At 44.3% G+C, this 19,188-nt stretch overlaps 2 protein-coding genes and 1 pseudogene across 2 annotated transcripts in view; 2 read left to right on the top strand and 1 right to left on the bottom strand.

Moving 5' to 3' along the window:
• The window catches only part of LOC110066850 (RING finger and CHY zinc finger domain-containing protein 1-like), a 62,734-nt gene that overhangs the window by 21,833 nt on the left and 21,713 nt on the right, over window positions 1-19,188 (bottom strand). The window contains exon 6 of the mRNA XM_089286682.1: window positions 15,183-15,241. Coding sequence (XP_089142808.1) covers window positions 15,183-15,241 — 59 coding nt within the window. The remainder of the gene's footprint in view (window positions 1-15,182; window positions 15,242-19,188) is intronic.
• Window positions 12-860, top strand: LOC149114065 (uncharacterized). Its single transcript, XM_089286683.1, has one exon. The coding sequence runs from the start codon at window positions 12-14 to the stop codon at window positions 858-860; it is 849 nt and encodes a 282-aa protein (XP_089142809.1).
• LOC149114064 (uncharacterized) lies at window positions 11,730-12,850 on the top strand (annotated as a pseudogene).

The raw sequence follows: 19,188 nt of genomic DNA, 5'->3' as shown, positions 1-19,188 counted from the left end.
GATAGTTGAATATGACAAGAAACAGAAGAAGAAAACGCAAGAAGTTAAGTAGTTCCTCAAGTTTAGAAGGCTCTTCAACATTCCAAGACGAAGTTTCAGGCCCGCAAATGGCGTCCGAAGACAGCATCGACAAGGTGCCATCACTGGCCGATGTGTGGAAAGTTCTCACGGAAATCAAATCAAACACAGAGAAGCTAGTAAATGACGTGGACTTGTTAAAGGTAACTTACAAAGGGCTGCAAGAAAATTTAGCTTCCACAAAGGTCCAAGTAGATATTTTGATGGAAGAAAACAAGAGCTTAAAATCCAAAGTAAAATCACTTGAAGATGACCTGTCGAAGTCCAAAGCACATTCGAAAGAAATAGAACAAAGATTGGACGATGTTGAAGCAAGACATGATGATTTAGAACAGTACACTCAAAAGTTTAATCTAGTGATACATGGGATCGCTGAACGCGAAGAAGAAGATAATGCGGAGAATGTAATTGAATTGGGAAAACTTTTGAATGTGAATTTAACACGAGGCGACATTGACATTGTTCATAGATTAAACACAAAATCTAAGACCGAACCTCGTCCAATTATCGTCCGTTTTGCAAGTTACAACACCAAGAACAAGTTATATAAAGCTAGATCGTATCTTAGAAATGTGACCTCACATGGCTTAGGACCGGGCAAGATTTACATCAACGAGAATTTAACATCATGGAGGACTGAGCTCTTTAAAGAGGTAAGAAAAGTTAGGAAAAAATATCATAACGGCAAAGCGTGGACTGTAGACGGGAAAATTTTCTTCAAACCGGAACTCACTTCCAAAGCTCAAAGGATTGACTCCTTCGAAGATCTAAAGGCTTTATAAATCTAAAATGATGAACTATAAACAAATTTTTAGCTTTGTTAATTTTGCATACTTAAATACGTCAAGTTGTCGACCTCTCTAGTAAGCACCTAGGATTTCGAGGCTCAGATAGCCGGTTAGTTTGTTAATTCCCAGAAGTGAGAAGACGTTGTTGTTTAGTTGTGCCAACATTCTTTGTTGAGCTACTAGGTACATTATTCTGTTTTTTTGCTAATTAATTCTTTAACTTTAATTTGTCTTGTACTTTTTTTACCTTAATTAAGCAGTGTTTTGTTAACTTTATGTCTTTTTTCGTCTCTTTTTATGTAAAGATTGTCAGCCTTTGGGTCATGCATTTCTTTAACAATATAGGTTATGCAATCAACCTTTTCACACAGCAATGGCATGCAAATTAAAAATTCTCTCGCTAAATGTGCGAGGTATAAGAAATCCAAACAAAAGGAGAGCAATGTTTTGTTATTTAAAACAGCAAAAAGCTACTATCTTTTGTTTACAGGAGACGTATTCGCAACTGGATGATGAGAAAATATGGTCGGCGGAATGGGGTGGAAAAATTCTTTTTTGCCACGGAACTGCGCATTCTAAGGGCGTATGCATTCTATTGAATCCAAATTCATCTATTAACTTCGACGTTGTTCAATCAGACCATCAAGGCAGAATTTTGATTTCAAAACTTAAAATCTTCGAGGAAACATTTTTCATTGTAAATATCTATGCACCAACTGATTATCGAGAACAAAACGAATTTATAAAGAATTTAAGTGAATTTCTCGTGAGAAAAACGGACACCCCTAGGTTAATTATCGCGGGTGATTGGAACTGTACACTTTCTAAAGCAGATAAAAGTGGGGGTGTAGTTTGGAAATCCACAAACTATAGAGACGCGGTTAGCAATCTTATGAACGAATTGAACCTTATAGATATCTATCGAAAATTGCATCCAAACACAAAATCCTTTACCTACGAATCTAAAACTATAAACTTGAAATCGAGAATAGATTTCATTCTTGTTTCCCGCTCGATCTCCATTGAAGTCCAAACTGCTGAGATTCGAATGTCAATTGCACCGGATCATAAAGCTACCTTTTTAAAAATTAACATTAGAAATGAGTTCAACAGAGGTCCGGGCACCTGGAAATTCAACAATTCTCTTCTAGAAGACGATGATTTTAAAGAACCTATTGTATTCTTTTATCCCCAAATACACGAGAAATACGTCTATGTTAAAGATAAGCAATTATTGTGGGAATTAATCAAAATGGAATTACGAATGAAAATAATTAAATATTCCAAAGAAAAAAGATTAGAACTTAGGAAAAGGGAATCAACACTTCAAAAAGAACTACAAGACCTCGACTATAAAATTTGTAATACGGATTTTGAAATTTTAGATCGAAACATCTTTGTGGAGTATGAAGCCGCCAAAGAAGAATTGAAAAAGGTATATGAACAGAAAGGAAAAGAGGCTATCTTTAGATCTAAAGTAAAATGGTTGGAACAGGGCGAAAAACCCACAAAATATTTTTTTTGACTTGGAGAAGACGAATTATGAAAAAAAGCTTATACGCGAGGTGAAATTAGAGAATGGCGATAGAGTATCAGAACCAAAACAGATCGAGAAAGAATTGGAGAAATTTTATAGTAATATGTACACATCCAAAAATCTAAAAAGTGAATCTCAAGGTGAAAACAAGAATTTTGAGTCCTTTGTTGAAGGTATTGAAATCCCTCAACTGAATGTTGATGAGCAAGATTCGCTAGAACATGATTTTACCTTTGAAGAATTAAAAGAGGCGGTGAGCTCTTTCTCGGACAACAAAACTCCCGGTGAGGATGGATTCACTAAAGAATTTTATGAGTCCTTTTATGATCTCATTTGGCAAGATCTGCTAAATTCTTATAATGCAGCTTTTCAAGGTGGGTCTTTATCTATTTCTCAAAGGAGGGGAATAATAACGTTAATACCAAAAGCTGATGGGGATCTGTCCGAACTTTCCAACTGGCGTCCAATATCACTGCTAAATACTGATTATAAAATTTTGACTAAAGCTTTGGCAAAAAGAATAGAAAAATACCTAGCAAAATTAATTGATTCAGATCAAACCGGATTTGTTAAGGGAAGGTATATAGGCCAGAACATAAGACTTTTAAGCAATATAATGGAATATCTAAATGCTAAAAAGACCTCGGGACTTCTCCTTTTTATGGACTTCGAGAAGGCTTTTGATAGCCTTGAATGGGATCTTATTGCTAAAGCCTTGAATGTTTTCAATTTTGGCCCAAATGTCAAAAGATGGATGTCAATCTTTTATAATGGTGTACAAAGCGTAGTTATAAATGGTGGATTTTTGACCAACTATTTCAATATATCAAGAGGAGTTCGTCAAGGTTGCCCGCTAAGTCCTCTCTTATTTATCCTGGTGGTGGAACTGCTAGCAATAAAGATACGCCAAGAACCAAGCTGCAGAGGCGTTGACCTCCCAGATGACCAGGTGATCAAAATCTCACAATTTGCTGATGACACCACTATAATAACGAAAAATGTTGAATCTCTCAAACCCTATTTATCACATGACATATAAAAAGAGCCACGTGGAAACATATTACAAGAATTGGTAAGCCTCTACCGACCTTCAAGAACTCTCCGTTCATCTACATCTCTCTGTCTTAACCGTACCAGCTATAACTTGTAGTCTTATGGACCTAGAGCTTTTGCTGTCACCTCACCACAACTCTGGGACAACTTACCAATATATACCAGAAAATCAAACAATCTTCATATTCCCAAAACTTGGCTTCAGGATGTTCGCGCAGAAATTTTCCCACATTGATTTTTTGTTCATTTTTGGACAATGTGGAGATAATTGTAAATAAAATCCGTTTCTTGAAAGAAAAGTAGGGTTCATCGAACCTCCAAGATTGTTAACCCATTGATGCCTGTGCCACCCGTAACCGCCCACGCGAAAAACTCCTCCATTACCCTGTGCCGCACGTAACTGCCTGAAAAAAAGCACTTGGGGACAATTGCCTTTCCTACCCTCCCTGAAGACTTTTTGGTTCTCCTATTGTTCTATTGTTCTTGAGGACAAATAAACCAATCAGAATGGGCTTTCTAAGCATATTCTTAGAGGACTTTAGGGGTCCTAGAAAGATGGTTTTTCTTCTTAAAATCACGCGCTCAAAAAGTGCAGGTAATCATGGAGCGTCGTGGAGCAAATCTAAAAACTTCCAAGGTCTTGTTTTCATTACTAACACGGATAAATTACTGATTTGGGCTTTAATATAGAAAGGAAAAATACAAATCAATGTTTAGGTGGCCCCAGAATGGAGGATCAAGGAGTACAGAGTCCTCAAAACTTTCTGGTGAAGAAGTTTTTCTTCCTACAGCCATCACGAAAGATCGGAGCGCTTTCAAGTAAGTTTTGACGACAGATCACAGATTGAAAGCAGTTTTTCGGACTTAAGAAACAAAAAGGGTAATGTGCATTATTACTTCGAACTTGAATTCAACTTTTGGAATGATTGGTAAAGCCACGGGCATTAAAATGACTGCAAAAGCGGTCGGCCAAAACTTAAGCTTTCGTGTTAGCATGAAGAGTAATTTGGACATGCGGTTCATGCAGTGAAGCACGTCTGCAAAATTTGAACAATTTTTTGCTTTTAAATAGGTTTCTTCGCCTCAGCTTGAATGAAAATTTATTGTTATTGAACTTCCTTTTGTATTTCTTTCATTTGGTTCTCTTTATTTGGGAATTTTAGGTTTTAAAAGTGAACAGTAATTTGCACGCTGGATTTCTGCATACTTAATTTACGGCGGCCTCCAGACACTTTGTTTATTTAGTTTATTCGCTTCGTTGAAATATCTTTTGGAGTCTTATTCAGCTACTACAGAACAGCTGAGAAAAGAACTAAATGGCCACTAATTAACACAGTTGAAACACGACTGATCTCAAAATAATGCGCTTGTTTTTGTCGTCTTTTTGATTTACGACTTTCATCTTTCTTTCACAGCGTCGTGAGGCAGTACGCACCTCTCGGAACGAGCTATCTAATTGGCTGAAGTGAAAACTGCAACATTTTCCACTTATTGTGGCTGCAGAAACAAAATCTGTTGTAATTGGTGATTATTAAAACCTAATTTATGGGTTGTGAGGGTTGTGAGGGTTGTGAGTGTTGTGAGGGTTATGAGGGTTGTTAGGGTTGTCTGGGTTGTCAGGGTTGTTGGGGTTGCGAGGGTTGTCTGGGTTGTGAGGGTTGTCGGGGTTGTGAGGGTTGTGGGGGTTGCGAGGGTTGTCGCGGTTGTGAGGGTTGTGAGGGTTGTGGAGGTTGTGAGGGTTGTTAGGGTTGTCTGGGTTGTCAGGGTTGTCGGGGTTGCGAGGGTTGTCTGGGTTGTGAGGGTTGTTGGGGTTGTGAGGGTTGTGGGGGTTGCGAGGGTTGTCGCGGTTGTGAGGGTTGTGAGGGTTGTTGGGGTTGTGAGGGTTGTCCGGGTTGTGAGGGTTGTGAGGGTTGTCGGGGTTGTCAGGGTTGTCGGGGTTGTGAGGGTTGTGAGGGTTGTCGGGGTTGTGAGGGTTGTCGGGGTTGTGAGGGTTGTGAGGGTTGTCGGGGTTGTGAGGGTTGTTGGGGTTGCGAGGGTTGTGAGGGTTGTGAGGGTTGTCTGGGTTGTGAGGGTTGTGAGGGTTGTCGGGGTTGCGAGGGTTGTGAGGGTTGTGAGGGTTGTCGGGGTTGTGAGGGTTGTCGGGGTTGTGAGGGTTGTGAGGGTTGTCGGGGTTGTGAGGGTTGTGAGGGTTGTGAGGGTTGTCGGGGTTGTGAGGGTTGTGAGGGTTGTGAGGGTTGTGAGGGTTGTCGGGGTTGTGAGGGTTGTGGGGGTTGTGAGGGTTGTGAGGGTTGTTGGGGTTGTGAGGGTTGTGAGGGTTGTCGGGGTTATGAGGGTTGTGAGGGTTGTGAGGGTTGTGAGGGTTGTCGGGGTTGTGAGGGTTGTGAGGGTTGTTGGGGTTGTGAGGGTTGTCGGGTTTGTGAGGGTTGTGAGGGTTGTGAGGGTTGTCGGGGTCGTGAGGGTTGTGAGGGTTGTGAGGGTTGTGAGGGTTGTTGGGGTTGTGAGGGTTGTGAGGGTTGTCGGGGTTGTGAGGGTTGTGGGGGTTGTGAGGGTTGTGAGGGTTGTTGGGGTTGTGAGGGTTGTCGGGGTTGTGAGGGTTGTGAGGGTTGTCGGGGTTGTGAGGGTTGTGAGGGTTGTGAGGGTTGTCGGGGTTGTGAGGGTTGTGAGGGTTGTGAGGGTTGTCGGGGTTGTGAGGGTTGTGAGGGTTGTGAGGGTTGTGAGGGTTGTTGGGGTTGTGAGGGTTCTCGGGGTTGTGAGGGTTGTGAGGGTTGTTGGGGTTGTGAGGGTTGTGAGGGTTGTCGGGGTTGCGAGGGTTGTCGCGGTTGTGAGGGTTGTGGAGGTTGTGAGGGTTGTTAGGGTTGTCTGGGTTGTCGGGGTTGCGAGGGTTGTCTGGGTTGTGAGGGTTGTCGGGGTTGTGAGGGTTGTGGGGGTTGCGAGGGTTGTCGCGGTTGTGAGGGTTGTGAGGGTTGTTGGGGTTGTGAGGGTTGTCGGGGTTGTCAGGGTTGTCGGGGTTGTGAGGGTTGTGAGGGTTGTCGGGGTTGTGAGGGTTGTCGGGGTTGTGAGGGTTGTCGGGGTTGTCAGGGTTGTCGGGGTTGTGAGGGTTGTCTGGGTTGTGAGGGTTGTCGGGGTTGCGAGGGTTGTGAGGGTTGTCGGGGTTGTCAGGGTTGTCGGGGTTGTGAGGGTTGTCTGGGTTGTGAGGGTTGTCGGGGTTGCGAGGGTTGTGAGGGTTGTGAGGGTAGTCGGGGTTGTCAGGGTTGTTGGGGTTGTGAGGGTTGTCGGGGTTGTGAGGATTGTGGGGGTTGCGAGGGTTGTCGCGGTTGTGAGGGTTGTCGGGGTTGTGAGGGTTGTGAGGGTTGTCGGGGTTGTCAGGGTTGTCGGGGTTGTGAGGGTTGTGAGGGTTGTTGGGGTTGTCAGGGTTGTCGGGGTTGTGAGGGTTGTGAGGGTTGTTGGGGTTGTCAGGGTTGTCGGGGTTGTGAGGGTTGTCTGGGTTGTGAGGGTTGTGAGGGTTGTCGGGGTTGCGAGGGTTGTGAGGGTTGTGAGGGTTGTCGGGGTTGTGAGGGTTGTGAGGGTTGTGGAGGTTGTGAGGGTTGTGAGGGTTGTGAGGGTTGTCTGGGTTGTCAGGGTTGTCGGGGTTGCGAGGGTTGTCTGGGTTGTGAGGGTTGTCGGGGTTGTGAGGGTTGTGGGGGTTGCGAGGGTTGTCGCGGTTGTGAGGGTTGTGAGGGTTGTTGGGGTTGTCAGGGTTGTGGGGGTTGCGAGGGTTGTGGAGGTTGTGAGGGTTGTCGGGGTTGTGAGGGTTGTGAGGGTTGTCGGGGTTGTCAGGGTTGTGGGGGTTGCAAGGGTTGTGGAGGTTGTGAGGGTTGTCGGGGTTGTGAGGGTTGTGGGGGTTGTGAGGGTTGTCGGGGTTGTGAGGGTTGTCGGGGTTAGGAGGGTTGTGAGGGTTGTTGGGGTTGTGGGGGTTGTGAGGGTTGTCGGGGTTGTCAGGGTTGTCGGGGTTGTGAGGGTTGTCTGGGTTGTGAGGGTTGTGAGGGTTGTGAGGGTTGTCGGGGTTGTGAGGGTTGTCGGGGTTGTGAGGGTTGTCGGGGTTGTGAGGGTTGTGAGGGTTGTCGGGGTTGTGAGGGTTGTGAGGGTTGTTGGGGTTGTGGGGGTTGTGAGGGTTGTCGGGGTTGTCAGGGTTGTCGGGGTTGTGAGGGTTGTCTGGGTTGTGAGGGTTGTGAGGGTTGTCGGGGTTGTGAGGATTGTCGGGGTTGTGAGGGTTGTGAGGGTTGTCGGGGTTGTGAGGGTTGTCGGGGTTGTGAGGGTTGTGAGGGTTGTCGGGGTTGTGAGGGTTGTGAGGGTTGTTGGGGTTGTGGGGGTTGTCGGGGTTGTCAGGGTTGTCGGGGTTGTGAGGGTTGTCTGGGTTGTGAGGGTTGTCGGGGTTGTCAGGGTTGTCGGGGTTGTGAGGGTTGTCTGGGTTGTGAGGGTTGTCGGGGTTGTGAGGGTTGTGAGGGTTGTGAGGGTAGTCGGGGTTGTCAGGGTTGTTGGGGTTGTGAGGGTTGTCGGGGTTGTGAGGGTTGTGGGGGTTGCGAGGGTTGTCGCGGTTGTGAGGGTTGTCGGGGTTGTGAGGGTTGTGAGGGTTGTCGGGGTTGTGAGGGTTGTCGGGGTTGTGAGGGTTGTGAGGGTTGTTGGGGTTGTCAGGGTTGTCGGGGTTGTGAGGGTTGTGAGGGTTGTTGGGGTTGTGAGGGTTGTCGGGGTTGTGAGGGTTGTCTGGGTTGTGAGGGTTGTGAGGGTTGTCGGGGTTGCGAGGGTTGTGAGGGTTGTCGGGGTTGTGAGGGTTGTGGAGGTTGTGAGGGTTGTGAGGGTTGTCTGGGTTGTGAGGGTTGTCGGGGTTGTGAGGGTTGTCGGGGTTGTGAGGGTTGTGAGGGTTGTTGGGGTTGTGAGGGTTGTGGGGCTTGTGAGGGTTGTGGGGGTTGCGAGGGTTGTGAGGGTTGTCGGGGTTGTCTGGGTTGTGAGGGTTGTGAGGGTTGTCGGGGTTGTCAGGGTTGTCGGGGTTGTGAGGGTTGTCTGGGTTGTGAGGGTTGTCGGGGTTGTGAGGGTTGTTGGGGTTGTGGGGGTTGCGAGGGTTGTCGCGGTTGTGAGGGTTGTCGGGGTTGTGAGGGTTGTGAGGGTTGTCGGGGTTGTGAGGGTTGTGAGGGTTGTCGGGGTTGCGAGGGTTGTCGGGGTTGTCAGGGTTGTCGGGGTTGTGAGGGTTGTCTGGGTTGTGAGGGTTGTGAGGGTTGTCGGGGTTGCGAGGGTTGTGAGGGTTGTGAGGGTTGTCGGGGTTGTGAGGGTTGTGAGGGTTGTGGAGGTTGTGAGGGTTGTCTGGGTTGTCAGGGTTGTCGGGGTTGCGAGGGTTGTCTGGGTTGTGAGGGTTGTCGGGGTTGTGAGGGTTGTGGGGGTTGCGAGGGTTGTCGCGGTTGTGAGGGTTGTTGGGGTTGTGAGGGTTGTCGGGGTTGTGAGGGTTGTCGGGGTTGTCAGGGTTGTGGGGGTTGCGAGGGTTGTGGAGGTTGTGAGGGTTGTCGGGGTTGTGAGGGTTGTGAGGGTTGTCGGGGTTGTGAGGGTTGTCGGGGTTGTGAGGGTTGTGAGGGTTGTCGGGGTTGTGAGGGTTGTCGGGGTTGTGAGGGTTGTGAGGGTTGTCGGGGTTGTGAGGGTTGTGGGGGTTGTGAGGGTTGTCGGGGTTGTGAGGGTTGTCGGGGTTGTGAGGGTTATCGGGGTTGTGAGGGTTGTCGGGGTTGTGAGGGTTGTGAGGGTTGTTGGGGTTGTGAAGGTTGTGGGGCTTGTGAGGGTTGTGGGGGTTGCGAGGGTTGTGAGGGTTGTCGGGGTTGTCTGGGTTGTGAGGGTTGTCGGGGTTGTCAGGGTTGTCGGGGTTGTGAGGGTTGTCTGGGTTGTGAGGGTTGTCGGGGTTGTGAGGGTTGTTGGGGTTGTGGGGGTTGCGAGGGTTGTCGCGGTTGTGAGGGTTGTCGGGGTTGTGAGGGTTGTGAGGGTTGTCGGGGTTGTGAGGGTTGTGAGGGTTGTGAGGGTTGTTGGGGTTGTGGGGGTTGTGAGGGTTGTCTGGGTTGTGAGGGTTGTTGGGGTTGTGGGGGTTGTGAGGGTTGTCGGGGTTGTGAGGGTTGTGAGGGTTGTGAGGGTTGTGAGGGTTGTGGGGGTTGCGAGGGTTGTCGCGGTTGTGAGGGTTGTTGGGGTTGTGAGGGTTGTCGGGGTTGTGAGGGTTGTCGGGGTTGTCAGGGTTGTGGGGGTTGCGAGGGTTGTGGAGGTTGTGAGGGTTGTCGGGGTTGTGAGGGTTGTGAGGGTTGTCGGGGTTGTGAGGGTTGTGAGGGTTGTCGGGGTTGTGAGGGTTGTGAGGGTTGTCGGGGTTGTGAGGGTTGTCGGGGTTGTGAGGGTTGTGAGGGTTGTCGGGGTTGTGAGGGTTGTGGGGGTTGTGAGGGTTGTCGGGGTTGTGAGGGTTGTCGGGGTTGTGAGGGTTATCGGGGTTGTGAGGGTTGTCGGGGTTGTGAGGGTTGTGAGGGTTGTTGGGGTTGTGAGGGTTGTGGGGCTTGTGAGGGTTGTGGGGGTTGCGAGGGTTGTGAGGGTTGTCGGGGTTGTCTGGGTTGTGAGGGTTGTCGGGGTTGTCAGGGTTGTCGGGGTTGTGAGGGTTGTCTGGGTTGTGAGGGTTGTCTGGGTTGTTGGGGTTGTGGGGGTTGCGAGGGTTGTCGCGGTTGTGAGGGTTGTCGGGGTTGTGAGGGTTGTGAGGGTTGTCGGGGTTGTGAGGGTTGTGAGGGTTGTGAGGGTTGTTGGGGTTGTGGGGGTTGTGAGGGTTGTCTGGGTTGTGAGGGTTGTCGGGGTTGTGAGGGTTGTCGGGGTTGTGAGGGTTCGGGGTTGTGAGGGTTGTGAGGGTTGTCGGGGTTGTGAGGGTTGTGAGGGTTGTTGGGGTTGTGGGGGTTGTGAGGGTTGTCGGGGTTGTCAGGGTTGTCGGGGTTGTGAGGGTTGTTGGGGTTGTGAGGGTTGTGAGGGTTGTCGGGGTTGTCAGGGTTGTCGGGGTTGTGAGGGTTGTCTGGGTTGTGAGGGTTGTCGGGGTTGTGAGGGTTGTGAGGGTTGTTGGGGTTGTGGGGGTTGCGAGGGTTGTCGCGGTTGTGAGGGTTGTTGGGGTTGTGAGGAATGTGAGGGTTGTGGAGGTTGTGAGGGTTGTCGGGGTTGTGAGGGTTGTGGGGGTTGCGAGGGTTGTCGGGGTTGTGAGGGTTGTGAGGGTTGTCTGGGTTGTGAGGGTTGTGGGGGTTGCGAGGGTTGTCGCGGTTGTGAGGGTTGTGAGGGTTGTGGAGGTTGTGAGGGTTGTTGGGGTTGTGAGGGTTGTGAGGGTTGTCGGGGTTGTGAGGGTTGTGGGGGTTGCGAGGGTTGTCTGGGTTGTCTGGGTTGTGAGGGTTGTGGGGCTTGTGAGGGTTGTGAGGGTTGTGGGGGTTGCGAGGGTTGTGAGGGCTGTGGAGGTTGTCAGGGTTGTGATGGTTGTGAGGGTTGTCAGGGTTGTGAGTGTTGTGGAGGTTGTCAGGGTTGTCAGGGTTTTCAGGGTTGTGGGGGTTGCGAGGGTTGTGAGGGTTGCGAGGGTTGCGGGGGTAATATTTGATTGATTCCTCGAATCGTGAGTTTGGGACACCTGTGTTGTAAGCACAGTGGAACCTCGTTAATCCGGCCATTAACAGGTCACAAAAACGTGACTGTATTAACGGGGTGGCTGTATTAAAGGGTTTCCTTAAATAATAAAATGAGTGACAGAGTTTTTGTGTGGACCAGAATTAATTAGCTCTTATCAACCGAGCAGGTCTGTATGGGAGAATCTTGACCTAATAATACAAAATGCAAGTAACCAACATGCTCACGGAATATTTCAAACTTTGTTCCTCCAGAGCTAATATTTAGAGAGCTTAAAACATATCTTGCAATCAAATGAGCCAAAAAAAGTCACATGTGGCGAAAAACAGAGGTGCCAAAGTCTACAAATTACACGCGGATAACAGTGGAAACCACGCAGACCTATGACCTCTAACGGCTCTACTCTGGTGAAATGTCCTCCTAAAAACAGGATTATTGCTTAGCGAAATATTCAAAGATCCCCCTATCGTACAATACAAAAGGGGCAAATCCTCAAAGATATACTAGTTTGAGCAAAACTCTCAAAGCGGCTATTACACGTGGATAGGAGTTGTGTAGGCCTGTCACCCCATTGTTATCATCCATAGCAAAAGAACAGGAGTCATATCTGAAAGACTTGACGGACTTCATCAATTTCATAGGAAAAACTAGAGTACCAGGGAATGCTATCCTTGTTTCAATGGACATGACAAGCCTATACACAAATATACCTCAAGAGGAGGGGATAAAAACGGTATGCAACGCATACGAATCTTACTATAAAGGAGAATCCCTCATCCCAACACAACATCTTAAAAGAGCGCTTGAACTTATACTTCAAGAAAACTCATTCCAGTTTACTGGAAAAAACTACCTCCAAACACATGGAACAGCCATGGGTACAAAAATGGCAGTCGCTTTTGCCAACATCTTTATGGGAAAGGTAGAATCACAAATCTTAAATCAAAGCGCTCAAAAACCACTCGCCTGGAAAAGGTATATTGACGATATATTCTCTATCTGGAATATAAACAAAGACGAAGTCACGCAGTTCATTGAACTAGCAAATAGCCACCATCCCACTATCAAGTTCACGGCTGAAGTTTCCGACATGGAAACAACGTTCCTCGACACAAAAGTTTACAAAGGCGAAAGATTTGCACAAAAGTCTAGACTAGACATTAAAACTCATTTCAAAGCTACTGAAACATTTCAGTACACGCATTTCTCGAGTTGCCACCCACCAGGGGTCAAAAAGGGCTTCATCAAGGGCGAAGCATTCAGACTTCTCCGAACCAACTCCTCTGAAACAGCATTCAAAACTGCTATTTCACAATTTAAAACAAATCTCATCGAAAGAGGGTATCCTGAAACTCTTGTTTCAACAACTCTCGCAGAAATTACCTTTGAGGAGAGAAAAGCTGCCCTACAACAGAGACGTAAACAAGACAGGCGAATCTTGCCTTTTGTCACACAATATCGCCCATCAGTGCCTAACTTAAAGCAGCTTAAAGCAAATACTTTTGCAGAACTGGTATTTAATTCAACAACAACCATTGCTTAGAAGAATATTCAAAGATCCCCCTATTGTCTCGTACAAAAGGGGCAGATCCCTAAAGGATATACTCGTTAGAGCAAAGCTTTAACCGGCTATTACACGTGGATGGGAGTTGTGCAGGCCTGTCACCCCATTGTTATCAATGTGTCTTGAGGGGGAACAGCATCTTTACACTCGTCAGAATGCTTGCAACTAAAGGAGGCAGCACACCCCGAAGACACAAAAGTTGCACAAAGTCATGCAGTCTTTGTGGCTACAAAAGAACATGTCGCCTTCTTTCATAACAAAACAACCATCGTCGCGTGTACTTGTTCTAGCCGAGAAAATTGACATCTCCTTGGTGGCTAAAACAACAACAGCGCCAGGACAACAGCTCTTTGGCTTTTTAGTTGCTGGTTCTTTCGTTCCACCAAGATGGAAGCCACATCTCTGACATTTAGCTGGCTTCCAACGCGTTGAATATGTACTTTTGCAACGCGAACATTCACCAAACCCCCGTTTTGTGCTTGTAGAAGGAATCATTGGAATGTTACAACGAAACCACGCAATGTCTAAGAACGAAGCGAAGAACGAAGAACAAAGAACGAAGTGAAGCGAGGCAATGTCAAAACGAAACCAATATATACAGTAAAAAAGCAAGCTCAAATAACGAAGAATAACGAAGCAAATGTAGTAAGGTATTATACATTGAAATTGAAATTCTGAAGATCACGCAATTTGAAATTCCGAAGATCAAGCACTCACAAAGCTAAGCTACCAAAATAAATTCAAGGACGAAAGCCAAGCTAGTATTACGCAGACGAAATAAGCCAATCGTATGCTTGCAACCCATGCAACCATGTCGCATGCATCAACCAATCACAGAGCACGATACGAGAGGTGCGTATCAACTGAGCGTCGTAATATTTTTGTCGCGCGGCGAAGAAATTACTCAATTTCTTGTTTTCAGACTGAGTTTTACATGAGTTCTTCGCTTTTATTTTTCGTTGTTTTCTCAAACGTTAGCCGTTATAGTACAAGAATGAAATTCTGTTGAATTTGATTTTGTTTTTTTCCTCCAAAGTCAATAATTAACTCATTTTCGTAAAGTCAATTTTCTTAGCTTCTGTGGGACATTTTGTCGTGCGGTAAAGAAATAATATAATTTCTTGTTTACTTATCAGTTTTACATGTCAGGTTGAGTTCTTTTTGTTAATATTTTTTAATATTTTGACCCTTCAATTATTCAACTTTAAATAAACGATATCTTGAAACCTGATCTTGTGTTTGTGGTTACTGCGCATATCGTTTATTTTTGTACGTTCGCTTGCTCTGAAATATTCCAAAAAACGCCAGAGAATTAGCGGTGGGTCGCAGGCAATTTCATTCAGGCGTCAATGGGTTAAATCCAGGCAAAGCTAAAGCAATGACCATCTGCCCTATCATTGTTCATTTTATTACTTAGTGCATGCTCTCATGCATGACGTGGCATGCGAGTTTGTGTGCGCAGTTAGGATCCACAGAAACAATTAGCACGCACTTCCTTAAAACTTATTTATTTAAGGAAGGTGGTTCTACCACAGGGAAATCCACTCAACATTTGTGTGTGATCCCATGTGCAATGTATCCTCCACCTAATGTATAGAAGACACGAACGCTAGCTAATCTATGCATGTGTTTAGAGCAAATTGGTTTTGTTCTAAAGAGAAGGAGAGCAAGGGGTTACTTGAGACAAATATATAGCTTTGTGATGTTCACACCTAACTAACATAGATGGAACATGTTTTACCTCACCCCCACCACTTCCTTGCCTCTAGACTAATTAATTAATTGAAATCAATTAATTAAACAAACATTAAAGTTTACACCATAGCACCATAGGGCCATAGCGCAATAGTGCCTTAGTGCCATAGCAGAAGGAAGCCCCCAAAACCATCCCAATAGTGCATTCTGCACTAAAAATGGGCTCAGTGACGCCCCTGTTTTGCTTTTTTGTCAAAACTTGATTTTACCCTACTGCATGGCAAAATTTAAAAAAAATCTGTATGTGGGAATAATTTGGGCACAAGTGCCTTAAACATCAATATTTCACATTATTGGGCTGACACTTTGATACAATAAAAACCCAGGGGTAAGACCCTACATTTTTGAAGTCAGGCAAAATAGGTTCTTGTATTAATTTTTGGGGTAGTTAATGACAATTTAGGCTAAGTAGGTTCTCAATTAGGCTCTTAGTTTCTTTGAAGGAGATTACGGTTGTTGATTACCAGAAAAATAAATAATCTTGGGTTTAATCCTTATATATACAGTATTATTTTATTCACAACTGTATCATGTACGTGTATTTTCTTGTAAATAAATTTGCAATCTCAAAGTCACACTCCTTGGTTAAAATGTTTATCATTTTGTAATTTAACTGTAGCCCACCTATAAGAACCTGCTTGATCTTGTTTAGCTAAACAGGTCCTTATATTTTTGGGTATTAAAATCAAGGCAAATTTATGCCTGCAGGTACTTAAACCGCTAGGTTTTTACAAGCATGTTTTTACTGTACTGTAAGTGGAATATAAGATTTTACCTGTGAAGTAAGTGCCCACAAGCAGGAACATGAGAAGGTATCCTCGATGTGTGAATGTCCTGATGAAAAAATGGTAAAATTGCCTAGGTCTGTTGTTATTTTGCTTGTTTATCTATTTATATAAATTATTTACTTGATATTTATTTTATTAATTATTTAATTATTTATTTATCTCAAGGCAACTGCACATACTGATAGATGCAATAATTTTCATGCTTTCTAATTCTTTTACTTATTTTACGTTTTTTTTTTAACCCTAGTAGGCCTTGCTGAACTTATTAGGTAAGAAAATAAATTTACAGTGATTAAAAGTATCCTAGCATTTTACGTCTGAAGTGAATCCCATTGAGTTGTTTCAGTTAATTATTCTAATCAGTTATTAATTGAATCACAACAGTTTAAGACTGTTCGGTATTCATTCAAGGGAGGCTGGGGTGACCCTTCTTCTGACTTGCTACATACAAATTAATTATGGTCAGGGCATTAATTTAGGTTATAATTCAGATCTCTTGTTAAGAGGGGTGGACTTGTCAGTGGGTGTCACGAAAACTAAGACCCTAAAAACCATGATGGGGTCTTAAGTCTTAGATTTTGAGGGTCTTAGTTTTTATGACACCTCTACTTGGCAGTTAGGATACAGATTGACACTAGCCAAACACAAATTTAAGTGAAGGGGATCTCCTTGTGTTAGTTTGCTTGTATACTAGTGCAACATTTGATAGTGTTCAGTAATAAGCGCCAGTCTGCTTTAGTTAACTCCTAGATGTACTTTAAATTTCCAAATAATTATCTCATGCATGGCATCCTTCTGCTGAGGAAATTTTGGAAAACCAACCACTGTTCAATCTCAGCAAAAAGAAAAAAGAAAAAAAAAAAACAGAAGAAATCCTTTGTACAGGATTTTGAACCAGTGATCCTAAAACGTTAGACCAAGACTACACTCCTGCATCCTACTGAGCTATCCAAGCATTGCATAAATAAGTGATGCAATTATTGCCTGTTTGAGAATAATTAAAGTGCACCTAACCTCAAAATTTTTTTTTCGCTAAAACGAATGTACTTGTTATTTGAAATAGTTCTGCGAAAAAATTTTTGGATTCCGTGAAATCCTCGGTTTTCTGTGCCCCGACGAAATCTCGAAATAGCTCCAAAACACCGCCATTTTGTTTCACGACCGAGTTTGAGGAGAATGGGTCCAGCGACTCTTGTGACGTCTACCCGGGAAGGTTCGGTATCTCAAGTCCTCTCATTTCCTTCAGGATTGTGCAATACACATTCGAAAAGTGCGCAGAAACGCCTTCCAGAGGTGCTATCGGCTGTTGCAGTAATATTCCAGATTTAAAGAAAGATATACTGTACAATTTACTGACGATGATCGGCTAATGGTACAATAAAGACGTAAACGACGGTTGATTTTGTCGAACCGAAACAAGCGAACTGAATCTGTGAGAACCATTAAAGAATTCTCACTGGAATTTGTTCCGCAGACTTTCGAACGCTATTTTCATAAATTTTCTGCTTAAAGCTAACCAGAAATTTTTAGAAATACTACCGACAACCTATATCTTACAATCCCGCAGTATTTATAACATAATCGGCAAAGTTGTGTGATCCGGTCATGATCAAGAAGTGTATTAACTGATATGTAAATAGGTCGCAACTGTACGCCGCTAACCAGCACTTATTTCTCTTTCGATTTAGATAAAAGTAGAAAATTAATCCTTTAGAATTACATCATAACAAAATTGTTAGACTCACAGAGTTTTTCGAAGGTTTGGAAATCAGCAGTACAGTGCGACAGAGATTCTGTGCAATAGCGTCGAAAAAATTACCGCGGAACATTATCTGCGGACTGCTTAGGAAACACATCCTTTTCGCTTATCCGACGAATTTCCCTGCAAACTTTGAGAACAATTTACATTGGTTATTTGGAGTTAAGACTTAAAACGTGTGACAATGTGAAATCGGTAATTGTATGAAATGTTTCCTTCCACCTTGTTCTCGCAGCTTCAAAAATACAGGTCCAAACAGTATGATTTTCAATCGATCGAAGCCAATGTTTTGGAAGTCATAAAGTCTCGAAAACTGCAACACGTACGTCGCTCTTATAAACATGAAGCATTCAACAGAAAGTAAAACACAAACTGGATTTAACAGAACAATCATACCTTGACAAAATACATTCTCGCTAAGGACAAATGTAAACGGGCTATAAATACGAGTGGGAATCTTATGTTTAGTTGACGAAATTACCATCCAAAGCAGTCCTTGAGTTTTCTTTCCTACTTTTCGTCTGCCTGCTCCTCCACTTCGTATCTAGCCTTCCATTCCTAATATACAAGCAGCTCGTCGGCAAAGAAGTCTTCCCCTTTGTCGCTTGAAAAATTGTAAATTGCTCTCAAAGTTCTAAGCAGTGAGTTCACAGTTGTCGAACGTGCTCGATCGAAGTTTATTTTGGTGTCTTCCAAATCAAAACTTAACTCTGACTCCAGTGATGAAACAAAATGATTCTGAGACAAAGCTTGGACGTTTTAGTCCCAAAATACATCGGAACGATTAGTTTTGTTTTCCATTTTCTCCAGCAAATACAGAGAGCTGACTGAGGCGCCATTGTGTTTGGTTCCTGGGTAGACGTCATCAGGAAGCGCCGCCCCAGACTCCCTAAAACGCGGTCGTCAAACACTTCAAGCGCGACTTTGAAAGGGCATAGAAAATCGTAGTCTCCTTCGCAGCCGTTATTAGGGTCGTCACGCAACGCTCCTCCCCACTAACTACTAGTGGGGAGGAACGTTGCGTGATGACCCTAATAACGGCTGCGAAGGAGACTAAGGAAATCGAGGATTCAACCAAATTCAAAAATTTCTTTGCCTAAATGCTTCAAATAAAGCCTAGATTCGTTTTAACGAAAAAAAAATTTTGGGGTTAGGTGCACTTTAACAATTAGTGGATGAGGTTGAGCAAAATGTCATGATTTCTCAGTGGAAAGCAGTTGGATCATTTGCTGAAGCTGAAGGCTGAGGCAAATAACTGATCTGCGAGACACTGCTAAATAACGATATTTTGCGATAACCGACTTTAATAAATGTTTTATCATTCCATCACCAAATTTGTTTTCTTATTTAAATCACTTTGCCATTTTTTACCAGAAATAATGGTTACAATATTATGCATGAGCAGAATATTATTTGCAACAAAACACATTTAGACAGTACTACACATGAGCAGACCGTTATTTGTAGGCAGTTAATCAGGTTATTTGGTCAGCTCTTAGCCAATGAAAAGGAAGAAAAAAACACATTGAATGATAATTATGCATCACGGCGTTTTATCAAATTGTTTAATTAACAATTATAAATCATTAGTCAGCTATAAATAATTCAATCCAAAAACAAAGATAAACAAAGATGAACATACATGATGTCTTATGGAAAGCCATAACTTTCTTATGTGGTTGTTTATCATTATTTGGTGTGGTTTCTTCATTATGTGTTGTAGTTACTTCATTATGTTGTGTGGTTCCTTCATTACGTGTTGTAGTTGCTTCATTATGTTTTGTGGTTTCTTCATTGTGTCTTGTAATGTGGTCCTGACGTGATGTGTTTTTATCATGATGTGGTGTAATAACTTCATTACGTGGTGTGGTTTTATCGTGATGTATTGAGGTTGTTAAGTTATGTTTTGTGCACTTGTCATGATGTAATGTGGTTACGCTGTTATGTTGTCTGGTATCTTCGCTATGTGGTTTGATCATTATGTGATGTGGTTTCGTCTATATGTCTTCTTGACCTCACTTCCGATACCAAGCTCTAGTAGCCAGGCTTTACTCACTATCACGAATTGGTTAAACTGGTTTTTAAACTGGTCCCAGTTCTTTCTCTTCCCCTGTGTTAAAGACAACGAAATAGCGGGAACAGAAAATTCCGATCAGCCCGTGGAAGAAAAAAACATTATGGAGAGTATTCTGAAGGACCTTGAACTCGAGTCTCTTATTCCGAAATTTGCTTCC

This window comes from Orbicella faveolata, unplaced genomic scaffold (assembly GCF_042242905.1).
Source record: "Orbicella faveolata isolate gen_17 unplaced genomic scaffold, um_ofav_v1 contig_14, whole genome shotgun sequence".
Classification (NCBI taxonomy): Eukaryota; Metazoa; Cnidaria; class Anthozoa; order Scleractinia; family Merulinidae; genus Orbicella; species Orbicella faveolata.
The sequence above is the reverse complement of the archived record's forward strand: the minus strand, read 5'-3'. Positions and strand labels throughout refer to the sequence as shown.

Excerpts from the sequence above, each read along its gene's own strand:
- LOC149114065 (XM_089286683.1), top strand. The coding sequence starts at position 12 with ATGACAAGAAACAGAAGAAGAAAACGCAAGAAGTTAAGTAGTTCCTCA.